Source organism: Dasypus novemcinctus, chromosome 10 (assembly GCF_030445035.2).
Source record: "Dasypus novemcinctus isolate mDasNov1 chromosome 10, mDasNov1.1.hap2, whole genome shotgun sequence".
Classification (NCBI taxonomy): domain Eukaryota; kingdom Metazoa; phylum Chordata; class Mammalia; order Cingulata; family Dasypodidae; genus Dasypus; species Dasypus novemcinctus.
In genome coordinates, this window is record NC_080682.1 from 101,751,314 (window position 1) to 101,778,542 (window position 27,229).

General features: G+C 40.5%; 1 protein-coding gene across 5 annotated transcripts in view; it reads right to left on the reverse strand.

Annotated features, from left to right (window-relative positions):
- The window catches only part of STIM1 (stromal interaction molecule 1), a 266,771-nt gene that overhangs the window by 115,943 nt on the left and 123,599 nt on the right, over positions 1 to 27,229 (reverse strand). For all 5 annotated transcript variants that reach the window (XM_004476725.4, XM_012518882.4, XM_012518879.4 and 2 more), the window contains exon 2: positions 21,272 to 21,402. In XM_004476725.4, the coding sequence (XP_004476782.1) occupies positions 21,272 to 21,402 (131 nt within the window). The remainder of the gene's footprint in view (positions 1 to 21,271; positions 21,403 to 27,229) is intronic.

Consider the following 27,229-nt stretch of genomic DNA (forward strand, 5'->3'; position numbering starts at 1 on the left):
CACAGAGGAGAGACAATGAGAGATGCAGCAGACCAGGGGTCACAAGAGAATGATAGCCTCTCTCCCACTCTGGAAGGTCCCAGGATCGGCTCCAGGAATTACCTAATGAGAATACAAGCAGACACAAAGAACACACAGCAATGGACACAGAGAGCAGACAACGTGGTCGGGCAGCAGGCGGGGAGAATGGGGGGGAGGGGAGAAATAAAGTAATCTTTTTAAAAAAGCCAGCTATAGGGGAGCGGATGTGGCTCAAGTGGTTGAGTACCCACTTCCCACACGGCAGGCCCCAGGTTTGTTCCCAGTGCCTGCTAAAAACAAACAACAAGCAAACAAACAAAAAAGCAACTGAAGGGAGCCAATGTGGCTCAGTGGTTGCACACAGACTCTGATACTTAAAAAAAAAAAAAAAAAAAAAGCCGGCCACACCTGCCCAGAAACAGAGACAATCTAGTTGTCACTTAGCTAACCAGGGATCTCCACTTCCAGGAACCATGGCACTTCAGACTTGGAAACATGGAGACTGAAATCAACACAGTTTTCAAAATGTTTTCTATAGGCCCCAGGGATTCCTGTGGTTGGGTTGCAGAAGGGCAAGTGGTAGGTGACTTTTTTTTTTAATTAAATCTTCATTGAGATATAACTCATATGCCATTTAAGTTTTCAGTATACTCACAGAATTGTGCAACCATCACCACCATCTAAGTTTACAGACTTGTCATCATCCCAGAAAGAAATCTTATATTCATAATCAGTTATTTCCCATTCTCCATCACATTCCCACCCCTAGGCAATCACTAATCTACTTTCTGACTCTATAGATTTGCCAATTCTGGACATTTCACCTAAGTGAAATCACACAAGCCTTCTATGACTGGCTTCTTTCACTTAGCATGATATGATTTCAAAGTTCACCCATGTTATAGCATATAACAGTGCTTCATTCATTTTAATAGCCAAATAATATCCCATTGTATGGATGTACCGATGTATCATATTTTGTTTATCCATTCATTAGTTGAAGGATATTTGGGTTGTTTCTGTTCTTTAACTGTTATGAATAATGAGCAGCTCCACTGTCATTTATTTTATATATTGGGCCTTGGTGTATTATTTCATTTGAAGGAAAGGGTTCATTCCTTAAAAAAAAAAAAAAGTTGGAAAGTGCAGGGCTTAAAGTCTCTCTAAGGTCCCAGCTTGCTTAGGTCTTACAACACTATAAACCACATAAAAAAGGAGATTGTGTGATGAATAATTCAAACCCATTGAAACTGTAGTATTATGACCTTGTACAAAAAATAAATTTTCCTGACATTGTAACTTTTTAAAAATGCTTTATGGTTTCAGATAATGAAAATAAGACTTAGGGTAAAAAAAAAACTGGCTATAATTATAATTAGCTGTGCAGCTTTGGACAAGTCACTTAAAATCTTTAAACCATGGATACTTTGTACATAAATGTGGAGGAAGTAAGATCTCCCTCACAAAGATACAATGATCAAATCAGATAATGTATAGGAAAATAACGTTTAACAAAAAAATATTGCACGGATGTCAAGTCTCACTTCGATTTGCACTTAAAAGTCAACACCAACTGCCATGGACTATTTAGGGAAACAGGATGCAACCCTAACCTCTGAAGTGGGGGGAAGGAAAAGCAACCCTAACATTTCTCAAAGCAACCCTTGGTCTCATGGAAGGGCAGAAGCTTGGGCCAAAAGGCAATGGTTTCTACAAGTTGAGAGAGAAAACACAGGTGACAAGGAATCCAGCCAGATGCAGATATGAGTCACAATAATCTTAAAAATAGATAACTAAGACCTAACTCAGTCTCAGTTTCCTTATCAATTATATGGAAAAATTACTGTCTACCTCACAGGGTTCTCGCAAAGATTACATGAGAAAGTGTGTGTAAGGGCACTCAGCAGCAGGGCTCGCACATTACACAGTAGGGGTAGGAACAGAAATAGCAGTAATGCTAGTACTGTAAACCAGACCACAGGCTGGGTACTTTGTATACATGGTTTCATTTCATCTTTGCTGTAAGATTATCACCCCCATTTGACAGTGAGGAAACTGAAGCTCCAAGAGTTTAAGAAATTTTCCAAGATCATACAACTAATAACTGGTGGAAGTACACTTAAACTCTCATTTTTCTAGCTCTAAAGCCTGTGCATACTTTTGCTCAAGTACATAGTCTTTCAGCATTCTCAGTGTTCTTTTTCTTTTCATCACCTATGCCCCTCTAGTATGTATTTTTTCCTAAGACTTTCATGTTATTTTATCTACAGTGATTTTGCCTCCACCCAGATTCTGTGTGTGATTCACGGTTCAGGGCAATGGGGATAGGGAAGCCAGAGGGGATCAGACATATACATCATACACTAACATGTTTGGAGTCCAGACCTTAGCAACTCAGAGAAACAGCTCACCACAGACTCATCTTCTGTCCTGGGAGTGAACCCAGAAGACTAAATCACACATACCACCGACCAGTCAGTTCTGTACCCTCTGCTCTTCTTCCCCAGGGAAACAATTTAAGGCGCACATGATGATAACATCAGATAATTGCTTTCAAGTTCAAAATTTTAAAATCTCAACTCAGCACTTTTACGTGTAAGGCCCTGCACAAGCACAGTGGGAGAAACAGTGAGGATAAGACCTGGTTCCTGCCCTGGAGGCACTCACAATCTAGTTGGACAGACATGGATGGACCCAACTAATTACAATACAGAGCAGAGCAATTGGCCATATGAGTCTGGACCATGGGAGAGGAAGGATTACATCCCTTTATAGAGCAACAAGTAAGATTATTTGGAGGAAATGTTAAATCTAGGCCAATAGTTCTTAACTGGAGCAATTTTCCCCTCAGGGGACATTTGGTAATGTCTGAGACACTTTCGGTTGTCACAACCCCAAGAAGGAGGTGGGGTGTGGGAGGTGGTACTGGCATCCAGAGAGCAAAGACCAGGGATGGTGCTAAACAAACTACATGCTATAATACACAGGATAACGCCCACCACAAAGAATCACCTGGCCCAAAATGTCAATAAAACTGAAGGTGAGAAACCCTGCTCTGGGCCCTGATGGACAAGTGGAATTTTAACAGGCAATGATGGGAGGCAGAGAGAGGTCAAGGTGAGGATTTATCTGAAGCCAAGGCACAGTGGTGGGATATGAAGAGATGTCTGAGATGGCTGTAGCTAGGGTAAGGGAGAGCAGTATAACGTGAAGTAGCCATGTGAGCCAACACCAAATTGTGGGAGCACTAAAGGCCAAGTTAGAGTTTAGATCAGTTAATAAGCAAAGGTAAGTCACACACTTACTAGTGCTATCTCAAAAACGGAGTTAGTAACATCTAGCTCATCCAGTGGTTATTATGTAATCACTTGGCACAGGGCTTGGTAGGGAGGCACCCATTTCACCACACTCCAATTACAAGGTAGGAATGACCTGATGAGAGCTGTGCTTTAGCAGCTCCCCTATCAGTGTAGAAAGATAAACCTAAAAGCAAGGCAACACAGTCAGAATCATTAGGGCACAAAGCAAGACAATTTCTAACTAAATGCTAAATTGAGTGATAGACTGTGTGCTGAGAGTTAGTACTGAGATGAGGGAGATCAGTGGGGGTGGGAGAGTCAGGAATAGCTCAAGAAAACTGTAAGGCTGGAGCATCCGAGGGGGTAGCTAACATTGATACAGACAGAGCTGGAGGTCAGGGGGAAGAGTATGAAAGGTTGATTCCAGGTAAGGAGACCTGGAAATGAATATGGAATGACTATGAGACAAAGAGGATAGAGTCAGAACAGTGGGATGTAGGTAGGAGGTATGTATAGAGAATCCTAGGGAAAGCTAAGGCCAGATTTGAAAACATGGGGTACTGGACACAGAAAGTCAGGTGGACTAGAAAAAGGAAATCATGAGGGAGAGACTGAACCAAAGTGTAGCTGAGGAAGATAGCTGCAGCAGGTACAACACAGGCTAGGGGTGTGGAGAGACGAGCGACAGGGAATAGTTACGGGGCTTCCACAGCTATCTGGATATGGGGACATGGGGCCCAAAGCCTGAGGATGGAATAAAAAGTATTAATCGTGGTAATAACCTAGCTATGCACCTTCACCCAAATTAGTCCATGGTGGCCACAGCACTGGGCTTCCTCCCTATTCACAGCTTCTAATCAGGTCCAAGTTCCTCCTAGCCTACTGGATAGAAGACTTGCTGGCTCTTCCTCTCAGGGCTTTGTCCGCCCACCCTGATTCCATCTGGTCCCAGCTCTCTTAATTCCCCAGCACTTCCCCAACTCTCACAGTCTCTTAGGAGCTAATGTTGCTCTTGGTGGAACAGTGAAAAGGGGTGGGAAAAAAGTCAGCTTCTACTTCTACTGAAGTCCAACAAGACCTACTCACAGTACTAGAATATGGCTTTGTTGCTCAAAATCCTCTTACCTTCCAGATGGGTAGGGAAATATTAGTTTTCAACTCAGACCCAGTTCATAGGCAAAAGCAGGAGGCTGGTTGAACTGCAAGAGAAGTTTCAGCCCCTAGACATATGTAGCTCTGCCTATCATGGCCCCTCCTTACTACCATCAGCCAGTCCGGCAGAAATAAAACTACCTCCTACAGCATCCCATCAAGTCAGCCAAGCTGCTGGGGGTGGCTCCCATAGCTGAATGCTGTGGTGCCATGCGATGATAAGAGGACTGATTTGGAATTCTTGCTAACTAGGTCAGCCCTCTTTCTCTGAAACATCCCACAGAGGCAAGAAAAAATATGCACTTGGCTTGGGGTTGTGCCAGGCATTATGCATGGGGCTTTCTATACACTGAATTCTCACAACAACTTTGCAAAGAGTTATCCCCCTCAAACAGCTGAAGAAACTAAGGCTTAGAGATGTGAAGTTATTTGCCTAAGGTCACAGAGCTAAAAAGTGGCAAAGCAAAGTTTTGAATACAAGCCTGTCGGTCTCAAAAGGCATGTACTTTCTGATAATAATGATAAAAACAACAATAGAAACCAACATTTATTGAGCCTCCCCTACATGGCAGGCATTATATCAAGTGCTTTATAAGCATTATTTCATTTAATCTTTGCAACAACCTCATGGGGTACTTACTATTATTATTACTCCAATTTCTAATGAAGAAAATGGGGCTGAAAGAGAAAAAGTATCTTCAAGTTAACAGAGTTCGTATGAGGCAAAATCAGCTTCAAACCCAAATCAATGTTATGAGACTCTAGAGCTCAAGCTCTTAACCCTGTGCTATATTTCCATACCCAACACAACAGACAAGGAATCACAAATAAACCCCACAGTGCCTGGGGCTCATAATTGCTATCCGTCCATCCCACCCCACAGGATGTGCTCAGGACGCCCACCTCAGCCTAACACTGTGCTGCTGCAGCAGTACTGGTCAGTCATTCAAACAGACAGATAAGGCATATATTCTGTACCACACTGTAATGGGCATTGGGGAAAGGGAGACAATCAGTTAAGACCAATCTCTGTCCTTAAGGGACTTACAATTTGGTGAGAGAAACAGACATCAATCAGGCAAGCATTAATGGTCAGGGGAAGCGGATGTGGCTCAAGTGATAAGGCCTCTGCCTACCATATGGGAGGACCCAGGTTCAATCCCTGGGGCCTCCTGGTGAAAAAGAAGAAGAGAAAGTATGCCTGCAAGGCAAGCCAAGTGGTGGTACAGTGAGCCAGTGCCCATGTGGTGAGCCAAGTACCCGCACAGTGAGCCAAGGGCCCACACAGGGAGCCAAGTGCCCATGTAGCGAGCTGAGTGCCCATCTGGATGCACACACAGTGAGTCCAGTGACCACATGGTGAGCCGAGTGTCCATGCAGGTGCCCATGTGGTGAGCCAAGTGCCCGCTTGGCAAGCCAGGTGCCCACGTTGAGTACCCATGTGGTAAGCTCATGTCCATATGGTGAGCCAAGTGCCTGCATGGTGAGCCAAGAGCCTGCACGGTGAGCCAAATGCCTATGCAGTGAGCCAGTGCCCGCACAAGTGAGTCACACAGCAAGATGATGATGCAACAAAAGAGAGATGAAGGGAAGAGGACTTGGCCCAATGGATAGGGCATCCGCCTACCACATGGGAAGTCCACGGTTCAAACCCCAGGTCTCCTTGACCCGTGTGGAGATAGCCCATGCCCAGTGCTGATGCGCAAAAGGAGTGCCGTGCCATACAGGGGTGTCCCCCACATAGGGGAGCCCCACACACAAGGAGTGCGCCCCGTAAGGAGAGCCACCCAGCGTGAAAGAAAGTGCAGCCTGCCCAAGAATGGTACCACATACCGGAGAGCTGACACAACAAGATGATGCAACAACAAGAAACACAGATTTCCGGGGCCACTGATTAGGATAGAAGTAGTCACAGAAGAACACACAGCGAATGGACACAGAGAGCAGACAACTGGGGAAGGGGGGAAGGGGAGAGAAACAAATAAAAAATAAATCTTTAAAAAAAAAAAAGGGAGAGAGAGAAATGAAGGGGAGAGTCAAGGTGAAGCACAGCAGAGACCAGGAACTAAGGTTGCACCATTGACAGGGAACCTCTCTCCCTCAGAGGTCCCCAGGATCAAATCCTGGTGAATCCTAGAGGAGAAAGTCGAGAAGAGAAAGACAAAAAGAGAAACAGATAGAGAAGACCACACAGCAATGAATACAGACAGCAAAAACAGCAGAGCGGGGGAGGGGAGGGGAGGAAAAATAATAATAAAATAAAAATTTAAAAAAAATTTTTAAAAAATACAATGGTCAGATGCCAAGGACATTTCCTGGGAATAGAGGGAAAAACAAAGGGAAAATAACCATCATTCACTAAGTTTTTTATATTATGTGTCAGATACTATGCTGGGAACTTTTAAAAATTAGCATAAGGTGAAACTGACTTTGATTTTGTTGTATAGTTCAGAGTTTTAACGGGTATTTGCATTCACGCACCCATGACTACCATCAGGATACAAGACAGTTCTATCACCGCTCACACACACACAAAAAAACTCATCCTATTTTTTGTCGTCAAACTTTCCCCACACTCCTAACTCCTGGTAACCACTGAACTTCTCTGTCCCTATATCCTTGCCTTTCTCAGGATGCCACCTAATGGAACCATATAGTATGTAACCTTTTGGCACAGGTTTCTTTCACTCAGCATGCCTCTGAGATTCATCCATGTTGCATGCTTTCTTTTTTATTGTTGAATAGTATTCCATTTTATGGACACACTGTTGTTTATTTATTCATTCAAATATTGAAGAACATTTGAGTAGTGCACACTGTTTGGCAATTATGAGTAAAGCTGCTATAAACATTCAAGTACAGGATTTAGCTTGAACATAAATTTTCATTAATCTAGGGCAAATACCTCAAAGTAGAATTGCTGGGACATGTCGTGACTCTTGTTTAACTTTCCAAGAAATAGTACAACGTTTCCAGAGTGGCTGTACCATTTTGTATTCCCACTAGCAAGTGTTCCAGTTGGGAGGGTTGATTTTTGAATTCTCATTTCAATTATCTATTTGTCTGTCCTTGCACTAATACCATGCTATTTGATTATTATGGCTTTATAATTATCTTTACGATTGATAAGTTCTCCAACTTTGTTCTTATTTTTCAAGATGGCCTTAGTTATACATGGACCCTTACCCTTCCATCTAAATTTGGTGATTGGCTCTTCCATTTCTGCAAAGAAAGTTGTCAGAACTTTCATTGGGATTTTACTTAATCTATAAATGGCTTTGAGTAGAATTGACATCTTCATACTACTTAGTCTTCTGATCCATGAACACAGAATGTTCTTCCATTTGTTTAGGTCTTCTTTGGTTTCTTTTAGCAATGTTTGTAATTTTCTATGTACAAGTCCTTTACATCCTTGGTTAGATTTATTCCTAGATATTTGAATCTTTTGCTTGCTATTGTAAATGGAATTATTTTCTTGATGGTGTCTTCAGGTTGTTAATTACTAGTTTATAGAAACAATAGTGATTTGGAGGTATTGATCTTGTACCCTGCCATTTGTTAAATTCATTTATTATCTCTAGGAGCTCTGTTGTAGATTTTTTCATGATTTTCAGTATATAGGATCATGTCATCTGCAAATAGGGAAAGTCTACTTCTTCCTTTCCAATGTGGATGACTTTTATGTCTTTTTCTTGCCTAACTGCTCTCATTAGAACTTCCAGTACAACACTGAATAAGAGTGGTGACAGTGGGCATCACTGTATTGTTCCTGATCTTAGGGAGAAAGCTTTCAGTCTACTCAGGAAGATACACAGAGGAAGAGAGAGAGTTCCATAGACATGGCAGAGGAGAGAACTTTGATCCTGCAGCCCAGTAAAGAGAGATAAGACATTCGCCTGATGGTCTGCAGTGCTGAGAAAGCCCAGAGAGAAATGGGCCCTGTGCCAACCTGTGGCTGAGAGGAGGGCTGAACCCTCACAGAGATTGGCAGCCATCTTGCTTCAACAAGTGGTGGGTGACTTTGGTGAGAGAGCAGCCTTGAGTTGGACTCTTTTTGGGGTTTTGTGACTGTGAGCTTTTATAGAAGCCAACAGATTTCTGGTACTTTGCTTCAGCATCCCTTTGGCTAACTGATACACCATCTTGCCCAGGGCTCTTCTTCTTTTAAGAGGTTTTTGATTATTGATTCAATCTCTTTACATGTTACTGGTCTGCTAAGATCTTCTACTTCTTGAGTCAGTGTAGGTAATTTGTATGCTTCTAGGAATTTGTCCATTTTATTTAGGTTATCTAATTTGTTGGCATACAATTGTTCACAGTACCCTCTTACAGCCCTTTTATTTTTTATTTTTGGTCAGTCTAGCTAAAGTTTTGTCATTTATTTATCTTCTCAAAGAACAAACTTTTGGCCTTGTTGATTCTTTTGTTCTTTTATTCTCAATTCCACTCATTTTGCTCTAATCTTTGTTTATTCCTTTCTTCTCCTCACTTTGGGTTTTGTTTGCACTTCTTTTTCTAGTTCTTTCAGCTTTGAGGTTGTCTTTGATTTAAAGTCTTTCTTGTTTTTATTTTTTGTTTTTGTTTTTTCTTTTCTTTCTTATTTTTAAATGTAGGCATTTAGAGCTATAAATTTCCTACTCAGCATTCCCTCTGCTGTATCCTTCAAGTTTTTCTTTCTAAAAAAAGAAAAAAGACTGTTGCTTACTTGTTTAAAAAAGAGTATGTTGCTTACTTGTTTATGTATGTTCATGTATGAATGATATACAATAAATTGTCTTTTAAATGGAAAAAATGTATGTTGTTTAATTTCCACATATTTGTGAATTTTCCAATACTCCCTCTGTTATTCATTACTAGTTTCATTCCATTGTAGTCAGAAAAAACACATGCAATGATTTCAATATTTTTTTAATTTATTGAGACTTGTTTTATGACCTAATATATAATCTATCCTGGTAAATGATCTATGTGCACTTGGGAAGAATGTATATTCTATTGTTATTGGGTAAAGTATATGTCTGTTAGGTCTAGTAGGTTTAGAACCTCATGCAAGTATTGTATTTCCTTATTAATCTTCTGTCTAGATGTTTTTATTCATTATGGAAATTGACATTTACTATTAATATAGAACCATCTATTTCTCCCTTTACCTCTGTCAGTATTTGCTTCATATATTTTGGGGCTCTGCTGTTGGGTGTGGATATATTTATAAATTTTATGTCTTCTTGTTGAATGAATCCCTTTATCAGTATATAATAACTATCTTTGTCCCTCATAACAGTTTTTGACTTAAAGTCTATTTTATATATTAGTATTGTTATCCCAGCTCTCCTTTGGTTAATACTCAAAGTGTACATAAATATTTTCCACCCTTTCACTTTCACTTTCAATCTACTAATGTCTTTGAATTTAAGGTGAGTCTCTTGTAAACAGCATATAGTTGGGTCATGCCTTTTTACCCATTCTGCCAACTTCTGCCTTTTGACTGAAGAGCTTGTTTGTTTGTTTGTTTGCTCATTTGTTTTCCAGGAGGTACCAGAGATGGAACCCGGGACCTCATACATGGGAAGGGGATGCTCAACCACTGAGCTACATCCATTCACCACTGACTGGAAAGTTTAATCCATTTACACTTAAAGTCACTACTGACAATACAGGACCTTCTTCTGCTATATTTTTATTTAGTCTTTGTCAGTCTTATATCTTTTTTTATCCTTCAGTTCTTCTGTTAATGCCTACTTTCATATTTATTTCATTTTTTTTATATTGTACCACATCAAGTCCCTTCTCATGTCTATCTGGATATATTTTTCATTTACTTTCCTTGTGATTACAAGGAAATGATGGGGTTAAAATTTAACACCCTAAATTTGTAATAATCGTACATGATTTGATACCAATTTCCCTTCAGCAGCATACACATATATTGTTCATATACCTCTCTTTCACCTTACCTTGTTCGTATTTGTTATGTTATATCTTTATACATTGTTTTTCCAAAACATAGATTTATCTGTACTATTTATATATTTGCATTTTAGCATGTGTAGGAAGCAGGAAGTGGAGTTACATACCAAAAAGTACAATACAATAGCACTGGCATTTATAGTTACCTATATGGTTACCTTTACAGAGGCCTTTATTTCTCTATTCTGCTTTGAACCACTGCCTCATGTCCCTTCCTTTCAGTCTGAAGAACTCCCTTTAGCACTGCTTGTAGTGCAGGTCTAGTGATGATGAACTCCCTTAGCTTTTGTTTATCTAGGAATGTCTTTTTTCTCTCATTTTGAAAGAAAACCTTGCAGATATAAAATTCTTGGTTGACAATTGTTTCCTTTCAGTACTTGAGGTATTTCAACACACTGTCTTCTTGCCTCCATGGTTTCTGATGAGAAATCAGCATTTAATCTAAACAGGTCCCTTGTACATACTAACTAACATATTGCTTTTCTCTTGCAGCTTTCAGAACTTTTCTCTTGTCCCCTGCATAACAATTTGATCAGTATGTGATGCGGTGTATTTTTCTTCAAGTTTATCATGTTTAGTGTTCTCTAGGCTTCTTGTATGTATATATTCATATCTTATACTAAGTTTGAAGCATTTTCTGTCATTATTTCTTTAAAAATTCCTTCTCTCCTTTTCTCTCTTTCTTCTCCTTCTGGAACCTCCATTATGAATGTATCGGTACACTAAATGGTATCCCAGAGGTCCCTTAGGCTATTTTCAATTTTTCAATTTTTTTTTTTATCTTTCTGCTCTTCAGCCTGACTCATTTCAATTGTCTTATATTCAAATTCACTGATGCTTCCACCAATTCCAATCTGCTGCTGAAACCCATCCGGGAATTTTAAATTTCAGTTATTTCAGTCTTCAACTCCAGGAGTTCTGTTTGATTTTTTTTTTCAATTTCTATCTCTTTATTGAGTTTCTCATATTGTTGATTAATTGTTTTGCTAATATCCTTTAATTCTTTCTCTGAATTTTCCTGTATCTCACTGAACATCCTCAACACTTTTTTTTAAGTCTTTGTCCAGTATGTCCATAGTCTGACTGTCTTCACTGATGTTTCCTGGATTTTCATTCTCTCCCTTTGGATGAGCTATCATTTCCTGTTTATTTGTTTTCTTGTAATCTTTTGTCACATAGTATACATTTTAGTATTTTTATATATTAATTATGGGATTTATTCCCTGATATGTCCGTTCCTTGAGTTTGTAACCAGCTGATGATAACAGAGAGTTTCTTGAGTGTACGAAGCTAACAAAACCAAGCAAACCTAAGCAAGAAAACACATTTCACTGACTTTGCCAATTGGCTTTGCATTGGCTGGTACTCTCCCTCAGGGTTCAGCCCTCCTATCAGGAAGGTCAGCCCACGGCAAATGCAAAGTACTGGGTCCTCCCTCTTTCCTGCGTCTGTGCTTGCTAGTACTTTAAGGAGTGTCCCTGTTTATAGGAGTTTGAATGCCTCCTCTATGTCCCAGGAAACAGACCTTTTCCCTCTTCAGGATATTCCACTGTAGGACTTAAAGCTGGTAAATCTTTGCCCCAGACCATCTGCCTCAATTGTTTCTTACACCGCTTTCAATGTCTCAAGCTGCTTTTGCCTAGAGGCCAAATTCTGGGAGAGAGGAACACCTGAGAGGAGTTTCCCAAGTCAGTCTTTCCCAGCCACTACAAGGCCAGGGATCAACAGAGGGAGTAGACAACTAGCTCTAAACTGTCCTGAGGAGGTGCTCCGGAAGGGGCAAGGAAGGGTGCTAGGAGATTCTTCCAGGGCCCTGCAAAGCTGCGCCTTCTTGGCTCAGCCCCTGCCTAGCAAAAGCTGCCCGTAAATTGTCCTCTGCGGTACTGAGGAAACATGCCATCTTTAAGTCTCCTCACCACTTTTTTCTAGGATGCACTGGAACAATGTCTGCCCTCTGAGCTGGACCCCCAGTGATCAGGAATAGCTTATCAAAAACAGTAATCAATAATTGGCCCTCATCCCCCTCCCCAGATCTTGGGGAAGTGGCTTGTTATGTCCTTCTCTAGCACCAATAAGCTATGCCAGGGGCTGGACCCCACTGCATGGTACATGGGCTATGGTAACCACTTGCAGGAAGAGAGCAATGTACTTCTATTTACCGTAATTTACCAACCTCCTCCACTCTTCCCTGGATGCTGTACAGCATTCCACTAGATGCTGGAGTTTCAGAAATAGTTGTTTTAGACAGTTCCTGTCCATTTAATACTTGTTTCTGATGGAAAGACTGCTTCCTGGAGCTTTCCACTCCACTATCTTCCTACAACTTGTCTTTAAAATATCTTTTACAGGCATTCAAATTGGAAAGGAAGAAGTCAAAATTTCATTATTTGCAGATGACATGATCCTATACATAGAAAACCCTGAGAGATCTACAACGAAGATTCTAGAACTCATAAATGAGTTTAGTAAAGTCGCAGGTTATAAGATCAATGCGCAAAAATCAGTAGCATTTCTGTACACCAATAATGAGCAAGATCAGGAGGAAATCAAGAAACAAATACCATTCACAATAGTAAATAAAAAAATCAAATACTTAGGAATAAATTTAACTAAAGAGGTAAAGAACTTATACACCAAGAACTATACAAGATTGTTCAAGGAAATCAAAGAAGACCTAAATAAATGGAAGACTATTCCTTGTTCATGGATAGGAAGACTGAACATTATTAAGATGTCTATCCTACCAAAACTGATCTACACATTCAATGCAATCCCAATAAAAATCAACGCAGCCTTCTTTAAGGAACTAGAAAAACTAACTATGAAATTTATTTGGAAAGGAAAGAGACCCCGAATAGCCAAAGACATACTGAAAAAGAAAAACAAAATTGGAGGAATCACACTACCTGACTTCAAAACATACTATAAAGCTACGGTGGTGAAAACAGCATGGTATTGGCATAAGGAGAGACACATAGACCAATGGAATCGAATTGAAAGCTCTGATATAGAACCTCACATATACAACCACATAATATTCAATAAAGCCACCAAACCCTCTCAAATGGGAGAGAGTGGCCTATTCAACAAATGGTGTCTGGAGAACTGGATAGCCATATGTAGAAGAATGAAAGAGGATTACCATCTCACACCTTATACAAAGATCAACTCAAGATGGATCAAAGACCTAAATATAAGAGCCAAGACCATAAAAACCTTAGAAAGCAGTGTAGGGAAACATCTACAGGACCTTGTAATAGGAAATGGATTTATGAATATCTCACCAAAAGCACGAGCAGCAAAAGAACTAATAGATAAATGGGACTTCCTCAAAATTAAAGCCTTCTGCACCTCAAAGGAGTTTGTCAAGAAAGTAAAAAAGGGAGCCCACACAGTGGGAGAAAATATTTGGCAATCATATATCTGATAAGAAACTTATAACTTGCATATATAAAGAACTCCTATATCTTGAAAATAAAAAGATAAACAACCCATTTAAAAAATGGGAAAAAGACTTAAACAGACACTTCTCCGAAGAAGAAATACAAATGGCAAGAAAGCACATGAAAAAATGTTCCAAATCTCTAGCTATCAGGGAAATGCAAATCAAAACTACAATGAGATACCATCTTACACCCATAAGATTGGCAGCTATGAAAAAAACAGAAGAATACAAGTGCTGGAGAGGATGTGAAGGAAGGGGAACACTCATCCACTGCTGGTGGGAATGCAGAAGGATCCAACCATTCTGGAGGACAGTATGGCGGTTTCTCAAAAAACTAGCCATAGATTTGCCATATGACCCAGCAATACCACTGCTGGGTATATACCCAGCAGAACTGAAAACAAGGACACAAACCGATATATGTACACCAATGTTCATAGCAGCATTGTTCACTATTGCCAAAAGTTGGAATCAACCCAAATGCCCATCAACAGATGAGTGGATCAATAAAATGTGGTATATACACACAATGGAATACTACTCGGCTGTAAGAACAAACACACTACAAACACATGTGATAACATGGATGAATCTTGAGAACCTTATGTTGAGTGAAGCAACCCAGACATTGAAGGACAAATACTACATGACCTCAATGATATGAAATAAACAAGCTGCCCTAGATAGCAAGAGACTGAACGATAGGCTTACAGGAAATCGGAGGGTGGAGGAAGGATATGAGCCGATGTCTGCAGGGGTGGAATTTAAGACGAGATGGTGGTAAGTATGAACACAAAGAAGAGATAAAAGGGGGGCAAGGGGGTGCCTTTGGTTGGGGCTTTGCGGGTTTGAGGGTGGCTGGGGAGGGACGGATGGGTAACGTTGCCCAAAAGTGGGGGGAGGGAGGGGTAGCATACGAACACAGGAGAGGGTCAGGTGTTGGTGGAGAGTAAAATGCCGAGAAAATCATATCAAAATATAATAAAGAGGGTTACCTGTTTAGAATGCTCGGAGGGGAGGGTCTGATGCAGGACGGGCTCCTGGGGAATGTCTAAATGCTCATTCTGCCAGAGTGGGTGACACCATGGGGTAGAAACCCAAGTAGTGAGGGTGGGGGTGGACCCACATCCTGGGGAGGACTAATGCCATCAAATAGAGGGAACTGTATCCCTCGAGAGAAAGGGTGGCTCCCAGGGCATTGGGGCAGTTGAGCAAGTTAGGCCCTGAACACTATTCCATCTATCTCTGGAAGTGGCTCCTCAGGAAACGGAGGTTGGCTGTCACTGTGGGCACCAAGGTGGAAGGGAAAATGGACGTTAAATGTGTGGAACCAAAGTAAATGGGGGGTAAGAGAGGAGTTTCTTGAGAGTACACAAGGATGGATATAAAACATGCAATATTACACCATAACATATAGGAGATGACAGACTGATAATGTAAACCATAATGTAAAACATAGGATAACTAAAAATGTAAAGAACTGTGTATCCTAAAGTATGCACCATAATGTAAGCACAGATGTCACCTTGTTAGAAAGCTAATGTCTCAGACTCTGTACATCACTTTAAGTAAATATGATATGAATAGGGCGTAAGAGTATCACTGTGGAAGGGAAAAGGTTTTCTGGTGGATGTGTGGGAGTGCTGTATATTATATATATACATTGCTGTGGTCTAGGACTCCTGTGAAGAAAAGCTGAATAATTAGGGGGGGAAAAAAAAAAAAAAAAAAAGAAAAAGATAGGATGTGGAATTTTTTCAAGTCAACATTCTTTATCTAAGCTCTTTATCTAACTTTATCCAAGTTCTTTATCTATCCTTTAAACCCATCGCTATATGCCATTCCCTAGTAAGGGACCATGACATTATATTGGGCTTCAAATTTCGGGGAGTTCTGGATCACAGAGTGTTTCAACAATGGCAATGGAGGGATACTGGTATGGGATACCAATGACAGGTGATATATGGCTGACAGGGAGCTGTACAGAACATATGTCCAGGGTGCATGGTAATGTTTGGATATACTCATAGTGGCAACAATTAAAAACCACAGCAGGGGGGGTACTGGGTTCCTGGCCAGTGGTGCTCTGTCGTGGTCCCTAGGGGAGCAGCGACAGTCTCCCAGGTACAGTGGCGGGGACCGGGAGGGAGTGAGGGTTCAACAGTGAGCCCCTGATGCTAATGACTATGCTTGTGAGCTGATAAACCTAAAATAAGAACAAGGCCTAGAGCAACATTGTGCCTGGGAATTTCCTCCTGTCAGCCTTCATGTTACTCAAATGTGGCCAGTCTCGAAGCCAAACTCAGCATGTAAATGCAATGCCTTCCCCCCAGCGTGGGACATGACACCCGGGGATGAGCCTCCCTGGCAACGAGGGACCACTATCAACTACCAACTGATGATGCAACTGGAAAATGACCTTATATGGAAGGTTCAATGCGGATCAGCAGAATATCCATGTCTACATAAAATACCATGACTTTAAAATGCTGTTTGACCTAAAGTAAGGGGGAAATGGAAAGGAGAAATGAGTTTATATGGCTACAAGTTTCTAAAAAAGAGTCTGGAGGCTGGCAGAAGGATTGCCCTCATGCACAACTGAGCAGAGTCAGAGAGACAGATAAAGCAGATACAACCCCCAGATATCGGTTCCTTTGAGGGCTAAAGAGACCCATGGGAGTTATGGTCATGGCCGATGGGGTTAACTACCAGGGCAGATGGCCCCTCTTTGGAAATGGTGTTTATGTGTGATGAATCTGGACTCAAATGGGATCTCCCTTCATAAGACTTTCATGCTAATGTGCTGGAGGTGCAGTTAATGTTGGGGTTTAAGATATATTTAGGGGATTTGAATCTCTGGACTGACAATGTGATAGCCAGGTCCTGAGCCTCAACAGACTCCAGCACCTACAATCTGATCTATTGGACTTACCACACTCAGCTAAGATGGAGTTGAAGAAGGACAACCACCACACCATGGAGCCTAGAGTGATTACAACTGAAAATGGGAGGATTGCATCCAGCATCCATGTGGAATCTGAGCCTCCTCTTGACATAGAGGTGCAATGGACACAACCAATCCAATGTCCACATAGAAGAGGTGGCATTGGATTGGGAAAAGTGGACATGGTGGACGATGGGTATGGGGAAAGGCAGGAAGAGATGAGAGGTGGCGGCGTCTTTGGGACATGGAGCTGCCCTGGATGGTGCTTCAGAGGTAATCACCGGACATTGTAAATCCTCACAGGGCCCACTGGATGGAATGGAGGAGAGTATGGGCCATGATGTGAACCATTGTCTATGAGGTGCAGAGGTGCCCAAAGATGTACTTACCAAATCCAATGGATGTGTCATGATGATGGGAACGAGTGTTGTTGGGGGGGGGAGAGGGGGGGTGGGGGGGTGGGGTTGAATGGGACCTCACATATATATTTTTAATGTACTATTATTACAAAGTCAATAAAAAAATAAAATAAAATAAAATAAAATATCTTTTACCATGATTTTAATTTACATTTTCCTATTGGCTAATGATATTTAGCATCTTTTCATGTTGTTTCTTTGCTAGCCATATATCCTTTTTGGTGAAGTATCTAAATCTTTTCCCATTTGTTACTGAGATCCTTATTTTTTTTTTGAGTTGCTTATTTTGTATTATTGAGTTTTGAGAGTTCTTTTAACAGCATTTTACTCACATAATCCTGACAACAATAATGCAAGAGTAGGAATCATTAACCACCATTTTACCCTGAGGAAATGAAAGGGTAAGTCTCTAAACTACCATAACTTGATCAATTGTTCTGCCTCATTTCAGTTTTCTTATCACTTAATCACCTGTGACATATAGACCATGAGAATGAAAGCTCCATAAAAGCAGGGGTCCTAGCAGTATCTGTAACCTAGAACAGTGCCTGGCACATAGTATGTATTCAGTAAGAATTTGTTTAATGACTGAATAAATGCCCTTGATTTTTCCATGTAGTCTCCAGAGAAGAAAAGCGTACTCAAGAAAATTGCTCTCAGATTCTAATCTAATCGGGGAACAGGAGTTATAGGCAGGCCCTTGTCTGATGTCCTGACTGTCAGGACAATCTGACAGCATCATCCCACTGCAACAGATCCTTTGTCCATAGGCAGTATGCCCACTCCAGAGATCTGAAGAGAACACATCATGAATGAACCCCCAGGTAGCTTTGCAAGAAGAGCACCATTACTGCCATCTTGCTCATCTGAAGGGCGAACAATCGACAGCCTCTGCTATGCAGAGCAGAAGCGAGAACAGATGGCACCTGAGAAGCCAAACTACCTGCTGAGTCTCAATTTACCATAAATCTCAGTTCACAACTCAGTGGAGTAGATACAGCCACTAGAAAAGAGAATGAATCAGAGAACTGAGGAAAACTATAAGAAGCAATCACAACAGTCCAAACAGCAATCTAGACCTGGGGCAATAATACAAGAGGCCCTGAAGTAATACTGTAAATCACCCAAAGAAAGTTCACACTGTGTTCACAATAATCTGTAAGAAGACTCACTAAAAACTAAACTAAAACTGAAAGTTCAGTTATCTGAAAAACACACCAACCAACATGAGGCTGCATAAATGAAACATTGATAGAGCATTACTTCAGGCCTCCACTAAGGTCCCTGTGTAATCAGCAAAGGGGTCAGAAAAATCTCAGGTCCCTGATGACCAGCACAACCAGGATTTCATCACAGGTGCCTCATCATTCATACCCAGCATTCTACACGCTGAGCTGTCCACCCAACTTCCTAATTAGATCCCGAATGCTAAGGTTGCCTCAAATATGTTTGGATTTTGCTATCATTGCTTTCTCTCTTAAGTACAGTAGCATACCATTGATCATGTAAACCTAGACAAGGAGACCTCTCTAAACTATGAGAGAACTGAGTTGAAAGGGAGAGCAGTTGAAGCTGAGGCAAAGCAGAAGTTATGCTGAAAAAGAACAGCTAACAACTGGTGCAGGGTGACAGCTTTTGTGTTATTTTGGAACAGTTTGTGCTGAAGAGCTTTTTGTTGTGATAACATTCCTCTAAAAAGAACATTTTCTTCTTATCCTCATTGACAAAGCAATTCAGTAGAGAGTGAAAAAAGAAGGAGGAGCAGATGGCAAAGATATCCAGGAATTTGTAGCTCTTGGATCATATCACCTCTTAACTGTTGCGCCATCTATCTCCTAGTGATGTGACCAAGCCCGAGGGGAGAGATCAGGACACTTCTAGGCCTCATTGGCCACCAGAACATGGCTCTATTCTCAGCAGAAACAAATAAAAATTTGATCTTTTGGAAACCAAAGACACTTCTAGGTGTGACAAGTTTCACAGATACTTTCATCATGGTTGTTGTCCTTGCTCAAGAACCTTCCATTGCTGAGTTCAACAAGGACACATATCGCAGCCTGGTTGCCTGGGTCCCACTTTTCTTTCCAGATTTTTGTCCATAGTCCTTTTAGCCAAACAAAGGCACCATGTGTCTTACTACCTCCACGCCTTTGCTCACACTGGTTCCCCACTAGTCAGGCTTACCCACCCCATCCACTATCTGCAAATTATACCTTCCCTCTAGGAATTCTATTTTCCTTCAACTTTTAATTTCTTAGACATTATTTCATCAACTTAACAGAAGAATTTCCTCCATTGACGAATCAGTGGAGTTCTATATCCTGTTTGCTCATCTTCAGTGACAGGGAGTTCACTATCTACCAGAGCAGTCTCTTCTGTGATGAGCTAGGTCTGACTATCAGGTAATTTTTTATTCTACAAGAATGTGTCTCTTTTTTCTTTTTCTTTTTTTTAACTTTCCCCATGCTGATCCTGGTTCTGTCCTTAGAATAAGAGAAACAATAGAGCAGTGCTTTAGGCATGGGCTTTGAAATCAAATCTAGTATGCTCTTTTTTTTTCTTTCTTTTTTAAATTAAAGTTAATAGATGACAAGAATGTTACATTAAAAAACATAAAAAAACAAAAAACGTAAGAGGTTCCATATATCCCACTCCCCACTCCCTACCACATCATTTTTGTAAATTGTATTTTTTTAAAGAATGTACATCACAAAAAAAAAATGTTACACTAAAAAAATAAAAGAGGTTCCTGTATATCCCCAATGAGTATGCCAGTATGTTCTTGAACAAAATGCTCAACCTTTAACCAAGGCTTCAGTCCTTGGTAATAATATTAATTTCATAAGGCTGCTAAGTTAAAAGAGTAACTATGCAAGACTTAACAATGTGCCTGGCATAAAGTACGAGTTCAATAAGTGATAGCTAGTGCTATAGTTTTCATTATTATTATATTTCATTATTTCATTATTTAAGTCTGATTCATTTATTTGTGTATTTAAAGACAGAAATTATATTACCTGAGTCTCTTCTTCTCCACGCTAAAGTTTTTTCACTATACTATAAGTTATATGAGGACACACTCTCTATCTTATTGCCTGCCACTTCCCCAGAGCCTTAGCATAGTACCCAGCAATACATAATAGACACAATAAATATTTATTGAACTGCATTCATTGTTCTCCATTTCAGTTTCCATATTCTTCATCATTCATGGCATTTTTTTCTATATAGGCTTCTCACTGTTCCAAATCAATCTGACAATATGAGATCCAAAATTGAACTCAAAATTCAAAGGTAAGCTAACCAACAGGAAGAACAGACTTGGCTTACCTCCTTCATTTTATGTAACACTGTCACTAATGAAGAGTTCACCTAACTTGGCAGCTACTCCAAACTGCCGGCTCATGTTGAGCCTGAAATCAAAATCAAAACCCTTAAATCCTCTCACACAAAATGTCCTTATGCTCTGGGATCTGTGGAGTTGGAGCTGTAGTAATGCCAAAAAGTGAAACAGTAAAAAGCTTTCTCCAACCTAAAGACCCCTCTATTTCTTACTATCTGGACCACTCAACTGGCTCCTAGCAAATTTGTTTCTTTCTCCAAAATACAGTATAAACTTCCTGGGGGTAGGATCTGATTGTCTTGCCTTCTCCCACAGCCAAGCACAGGGCTGAACATAGAGTAAGTATATCTTTCTATAGCAGGATTATAGTAAGGATCCTAGGATACCGATCCTAGAGACCAACCTCAGGGTTCTCTCTCTCCCTCAAATAGCACAGCTCAGTCAGGGTGATACTAGTGGTAGTTAGTGGTAACCAGTCCCGGGAGAGATACAGGCATTAGGTTTGCACTCTGACAGGATCCTGAAGGGCTGGTCTGCTGAGGGCCACCTCCCCTAAAGGAAATGAGTTCCTAGAGAACAAGCTATGCATCAGAGCGTATCTCCCCACAGGGAACAGGCAGTCTAGGCAGAAGTCAAGGACTATTTCACACAGGAAAGTCATAGCACGGTGAGAGAGCTCACCTCGTCACTTTCCTCCACATCTACATCACCATTGGCATCATCGTCCATCAGCTTATGGATGTTGCGGACTGCCTCAAAGCTGAGCTTCTCATCCTCACTGTGGCACAGGGGTTTGTCAATCCGGCAAAACTCTGTACAGGAAAAGCAAGAGACAATATTACTCGGGGCTGCTACCCAAAACTCACCTGTTTCAGTATCCTTAGCTTCTAGCATCTGACTTCTCATGTAGGCACTAAAAGGGTTCCTTGCACAGTGAAGAAAGCGCTTCATCTAGCCTACAACTGTTTCTCTAAGAATGTGCTCAATTCCCCCATTCAGAGAAAACGCTTGATCACCCTAATAGCTCCCTGGTAGGCAGATCAAACATAGGACTAGGAATATCCTGGGCTCTAGACAAAGAACATGTATAGATAATTCACAAGAAAAAAGGAATACAAATGGTCAATGAACAAAACAAAAGCTTAGTCTCACTAGTAATCAAGGAAATACATATTCAAATTAGATATTTCAATGAGTTGAATAAAGATTTAACAATTCAGTAGTCAAAGGTAATGAAAATAGATACTTTCAAATAGTTGGTATATAAATTAACACAATCTTTCTCAAAACAGGAAAACAGCCAATCCTTTCCAGTACCAGAATAATGGGTAATTTTCCTTTTTGTTCACTTTGTCACTGCTGCTATATATTCCAGCCACAGGCTGACTGGAAAAACTCCTCACATCTTAAAGCCTTCCATACAGACAGTTCCACGCAGCAAATATTTATTAAAATCCAAAGGTCTTGAGTTTGCCTGATAAAACAGCTCGGTAGACTTCGAGCACAGCTTCCTCTGCCCATCAACACACAGGCATATAGCAATAAAAGCAGTACAAGAGCCTAGGCCACCTTAGCTCTTTCCATGACAACTAATCCTCTTACAAACCTGGAAAACACCTAGCCTGACCAATGCACACAGCAGAAACAACTGAAATCTAGTCTTAGCTCTATCACGTATCTCTGGAGAGGTCGCTTTCTTTCTCCAGACCTCAGGTTCACTATTTGAAAAAGGCATTTTGACTAAATTGCCCAGTATTTCTTCCAATTCCTAAGTTATAAAATTCTTCTTTCCTTTTGATCCTATCTCAATAAACACTTCCTAAGCTAAATATTCTTCAGATCACCCCCAAAGAAGATAGAAGACCTTGACTTTCCAGATAAGAGAAGAAGCTGTCACAGAGACAAAGCAATGGCAGGATAAAGAAGCTGATGCTGTGGAGCCCTCTAGAAGGCACTGATCAAAGACCTGAAGCACTCTAATCCACTTAATCGTCTACTTATCTGCTTTCAGGGACAGAACAGGTCACCTCTCTATCACTTACCAGTTGTTCAAATCCTTTTCAAGATGAGTTAGGGGTAGGAAAATGTTTAAAGTGCCCCAGATGTGACTCAATAAAAATCTGTTGAAATTTGAAGTTCACCCATGTTAACTGATGTGCCTAAAGTCAAACAAGGCCCTGAGGAGCCACACCAAGAGCCCAGGTCTGCTGACCCCCAGGTCAATACTTCTTCTAGATCATCTTTATGCTAAGGTGACCAATTTTCGGTTGTTTCATCTTCTAGAAGCCAGAGCTGTGATACTAGCAAGAAACACACAAAGAAATAGCTTTATAAGAGAAGGGCAAAAAGGAAAATGAGCTGTATGCATACAAAAGAAATATCTCCATGTAACCTATGCTCCCCTACATTCACCCTGCTCAGTTGAGGATGGCGGGGTGGGGGGGCGGGTGTCAGTAGAGGACTAGTGGGTACTGAGGAAGAGAGTGGAGTGCAGAAAGACTAAGGCATTGTTTCCCAACTTCCACACCAACAAGAGCCCCTGGCATGACTATTTCATTCATGGACCCCATTTCTAGAAGAACTATTTACCCCTCCCCCCAAAAAATGCAATGAGTAATGACTAGTTCACAGATAAAGCACAAAGCACTAACACTAGCATAACTAACATAACTGTTTCTTTCCCTTACCCCAATTTTTACTTTACTAAAAGGTATATATATAAAATTATCAGAACTTTTAGATCAGTATATGATGTACTCATTTAAATAACACTTACTGGGTGCTCTCCCTATGTCAGGCCCCATGATCAGCACAGGGTATAATCTCATTTTTGCTCTCAAGGAATTCAGTAACAAAAGTGGGAGATGGGGAATGGATATGGCTCAAGCAAGATGTGTTGGAATAAAACCTTATTTCCAAAAGCAGGTAGTGGGCTGGATTTGGCCTGTGGGCCATAGTTTGTTGACCCCTATCCTAGAAGACCAGAGGTGGCACACCTGAACAGCACTGCATTGACAGATTTTGGACATAAAACAAAGAAATACAACCTTTATATTAGCCTAAATCCACATACAGGCTTATCCCTAAGTAAAGCACAACTTCTAGAAGACTTTTAAAAATAATGGAAATAGTTTACCAAGCTCTAGAGGTTAGGAAAGTCAAGGCCAGGCACCACTGGCCTGAATTCAGTGTCCCCAAATACCTACTACAGGTCCAAGAACTTTAGGCTTTGTGATAGTTAAGTTTATGTGTCAACTTGGGCAAGTCTTGGAGTCCAGTTGTTGTTTGGTCAAACAAACACTGGTTTGATTGTGACTGTGAGGGTGTTTTGTGGACTTAAATCATCAGTAAGTTGATCACATCTATGGCTGATTCCATCTACAATCAACTGAGGAGATAGCTTTCAACCTAGAGAGAAGTCTCATCCAATCAGTTGAAGGTTTTAAAAGGGTAAGCGATGATCTCAGCAGCAGAAGAGAGAATTTCCATCTCTACTTCAGCCAGCCAGCCTCTCCTGGTGAATCCATCAAAACCTTCATCGGAGTTCCCAGATTGCAGCTTGCCCTTTGGAATTTGGACTTGTGCATCCCCACAGTCATGTGAGACAATTCTTACGAAAATCTCTTAACATTTAGAGATATCTCCTGTTGGTTCTGTTTCCCTAAAGAATCCTGACTAATACAGGCCTCAAACACAAGCTTGATATCCCATATGGCTGTAGAATCCATACCAGAAAAATCATGTCAGCCAAAGCTCACAAATAACCCCTTCAACCAAGCACTTCCTAAGCTATTTCCCTGTCTTTCCTGAGACCTTTTCTACCTTCTCTTATGCATTCCAGTCTGGCAAGATTTCCCAAAACCATCTAGGAACACATTAGAACATTCAACAATTCAGTAACGCATTATTACTACAATGGAAAAGCCCTGGCCTTGAGTAAAAACACGTGTCAAAATCCCAGCTTCACCAGTTACAAACCATACCATATAGGAGCAAATTCTTTAACTTTTCTGAACTCCCGTTGCTCATTTGTAAAACAGGGGTAATCATCTCTACTGGACAGGGGTATTGTGAGAATTAAGTAAGACTGCATTTGTTAAAACAACTAACATAGGACTTGGCACAAAGCAGACATTCAATGCATTTGTAGTTTCCTTCTTTCCTCTCAGAGGGGCAAGTGAACAGTTCCCACCTTCTGCTAATTTCAGCCACTCTCCCTGTCAGACTATGAAGAATCAAATATAGAAGGTACAGTCCAATCAAACTGACCAGTCATATGTTCTAGGTGAGGGGGCAAGGGGCTCTTTGCAAGACTCTGACAATAGCCCATGCTCCAGCAACATTTATGGATCTATCACTGGCAGCATTTATCATACTACGCTTCAGTTATCTATTTTAACTGTCTTCCCCACCAGACTGTGATCTTCATAAGGACTTGAAACCATATCCCCAGCAGCAAGCAAAGAGCCAGTCTCTTGATAAATGCTCAGTAAATGTCTTCTGAATGAATAACTAAATAGTAGCTCCACAATTATGTGCAGAATTTCTTGAAGCATAAAACAGGGTTAGAGTACTAGGCAAAGAGAATAATAGCACCGCTCGCAGTTCTCAAACCTTTTTGGTCTCAGGACCCCTTTACCCCTTTATGTACTTAAAAGTTATTTATTGATGGTCGCAAAGAATTTTTTGATACTTACCATATTAGAAATTAAAACATAAATACTTAGCTATTAATTTATATAAAATAAGAATAAACATCTTGTGTATTAATATAAATAACATGTTTTATAAATAATTTTAATTTTTCTCTAAAAAATTTTTGAGAATTATGGGATTGTTCTATATTTTTACAAAGTTGGATTCTTATATCTGCTTCCCCATTCAATCTGTTGTGATATGTTGCTTTGATTGAAAATCAAAACATAGATATGCAGTTGGAAGGGGGAGGAGTATTTTCATAGCCTCATCAGATAATTGTAGACCTTCTCTAATCCTACATCCAACTTGACAAGTTGGTATGTTTCTGAAAGGCTAGATGCAACATGAAATCTCAAACTGTATGGATGAACTTTCTGTATTGTTATATTAAATTCCATTAATCCTGAACTTCAAATGGATCTTTTACCCATGCATGCATGATGCACTTAGAAACTACTGGTTCCGTGTGAGTTAGGCAGATCTTCCAAATGTTGATACATGTCATTTATATAATATTGAAATAATCACTTTTATTAATATCACCACTTATTTCAGCAAAAAAGTTTTTAATTTAGAGACACTGTTAAGATCATGCTGGCAGATACACAATGTGTATCTAATTTTCACTTGACAGCTAGAATTTTATCATTGGCTGTGTATTAGTCAGGGTTCACTAGGGAAAGAGAACTGACAGGAGACATCTGTAAATAGTATGAGACGTTATAAAACTGTCTCACATGACCATGAGGATACACAAGTCCAAATTCCACATAGCAGGCTGCAAACCAGGGGGTCTAATGAAGGTCCTCAATGAGTTCCCCGGGAGACGCAGGCTGTCCAAAGCAGAGATGGGAATTCTCTCCCTGAATGCTGAAATCACTTCCCCTTTTACAGCCTTCAACTGATTGGATGAGCTGTTACTCATTGCTGAGGGCAGCCTCCTCATTTGAGTGTGGCGTAACCAGCCATCTATGCATCAACTCACTGATGATTAAAGTCCACAAAATGTCCTTGTATCACAAGTAACCCAGGACTTACTTGACCAAACAACTGTGCACCATTACATGGCCAAGTTGACACATTAGCCTAACCATTACAGGCTATGAACACTTCCAGTTGTTTTCCTTAAAGTGGCAGCCTCACTTCACTCATTTTCAAGAAAGCATCTGTCAAATCCCAAGTCTGAATAACCACAGTTTCTTTGGTAGGTGTTCCTTCATGTAAAATTAGTGTTCCTTGAAAAAAGAGGTAGTTCAGTTATTGCACAAAGTGGTTTCCTTGAGATAACCATCAAACTTCTACATACAGCACAAGTCCTTTATATGTACTTCCTATTTCACCATTCTGAATACTAAAAAAGACTTTTACTCAAGACATAAACTTTAATAAAATCATTTAACTTTTACAACTTCATTTAAAACTATTGTTGTTTATTTTCACTGAAAGTGCATGGAGGTGAGAATACGATTATTGCCACTATAATTGGTGCCATTGTTTTGATTCATGTTAAGGCGCCAGCAGTTTTACCTACCGATGCTTCTACATTGGCATTAATGTACACCCAATGAAAAAGGCAAATAACATAGTATTGCTATGAAAATGATTTTGACCTTCTAGAGCTCTGGAAAAGAACTCAGAGGCACCCAGTTGTCTGCAGACCACACTTTGATAACTACTGGAATAGGAAAACCTAAAGTCTTTCCCTCATGTTCAAATCTCTTCTTTTCCCAGGCAGAGGTAATCATTCACTGTTCTAAGTTCCAAAACACACTGTACCTAGCTCTGCTATATTATTGTTCTTATGTTCTGAGTTGTTTACATGCCACATTCAAAAAAGGGCAAGGACCAAGTCTGACTCATTCTATTCCCTGGGGACAAGCAAGGCACCACCACAAACATCCACTCCCTAGCAAGTATGAAATCAGTAAATACTGGATGAAT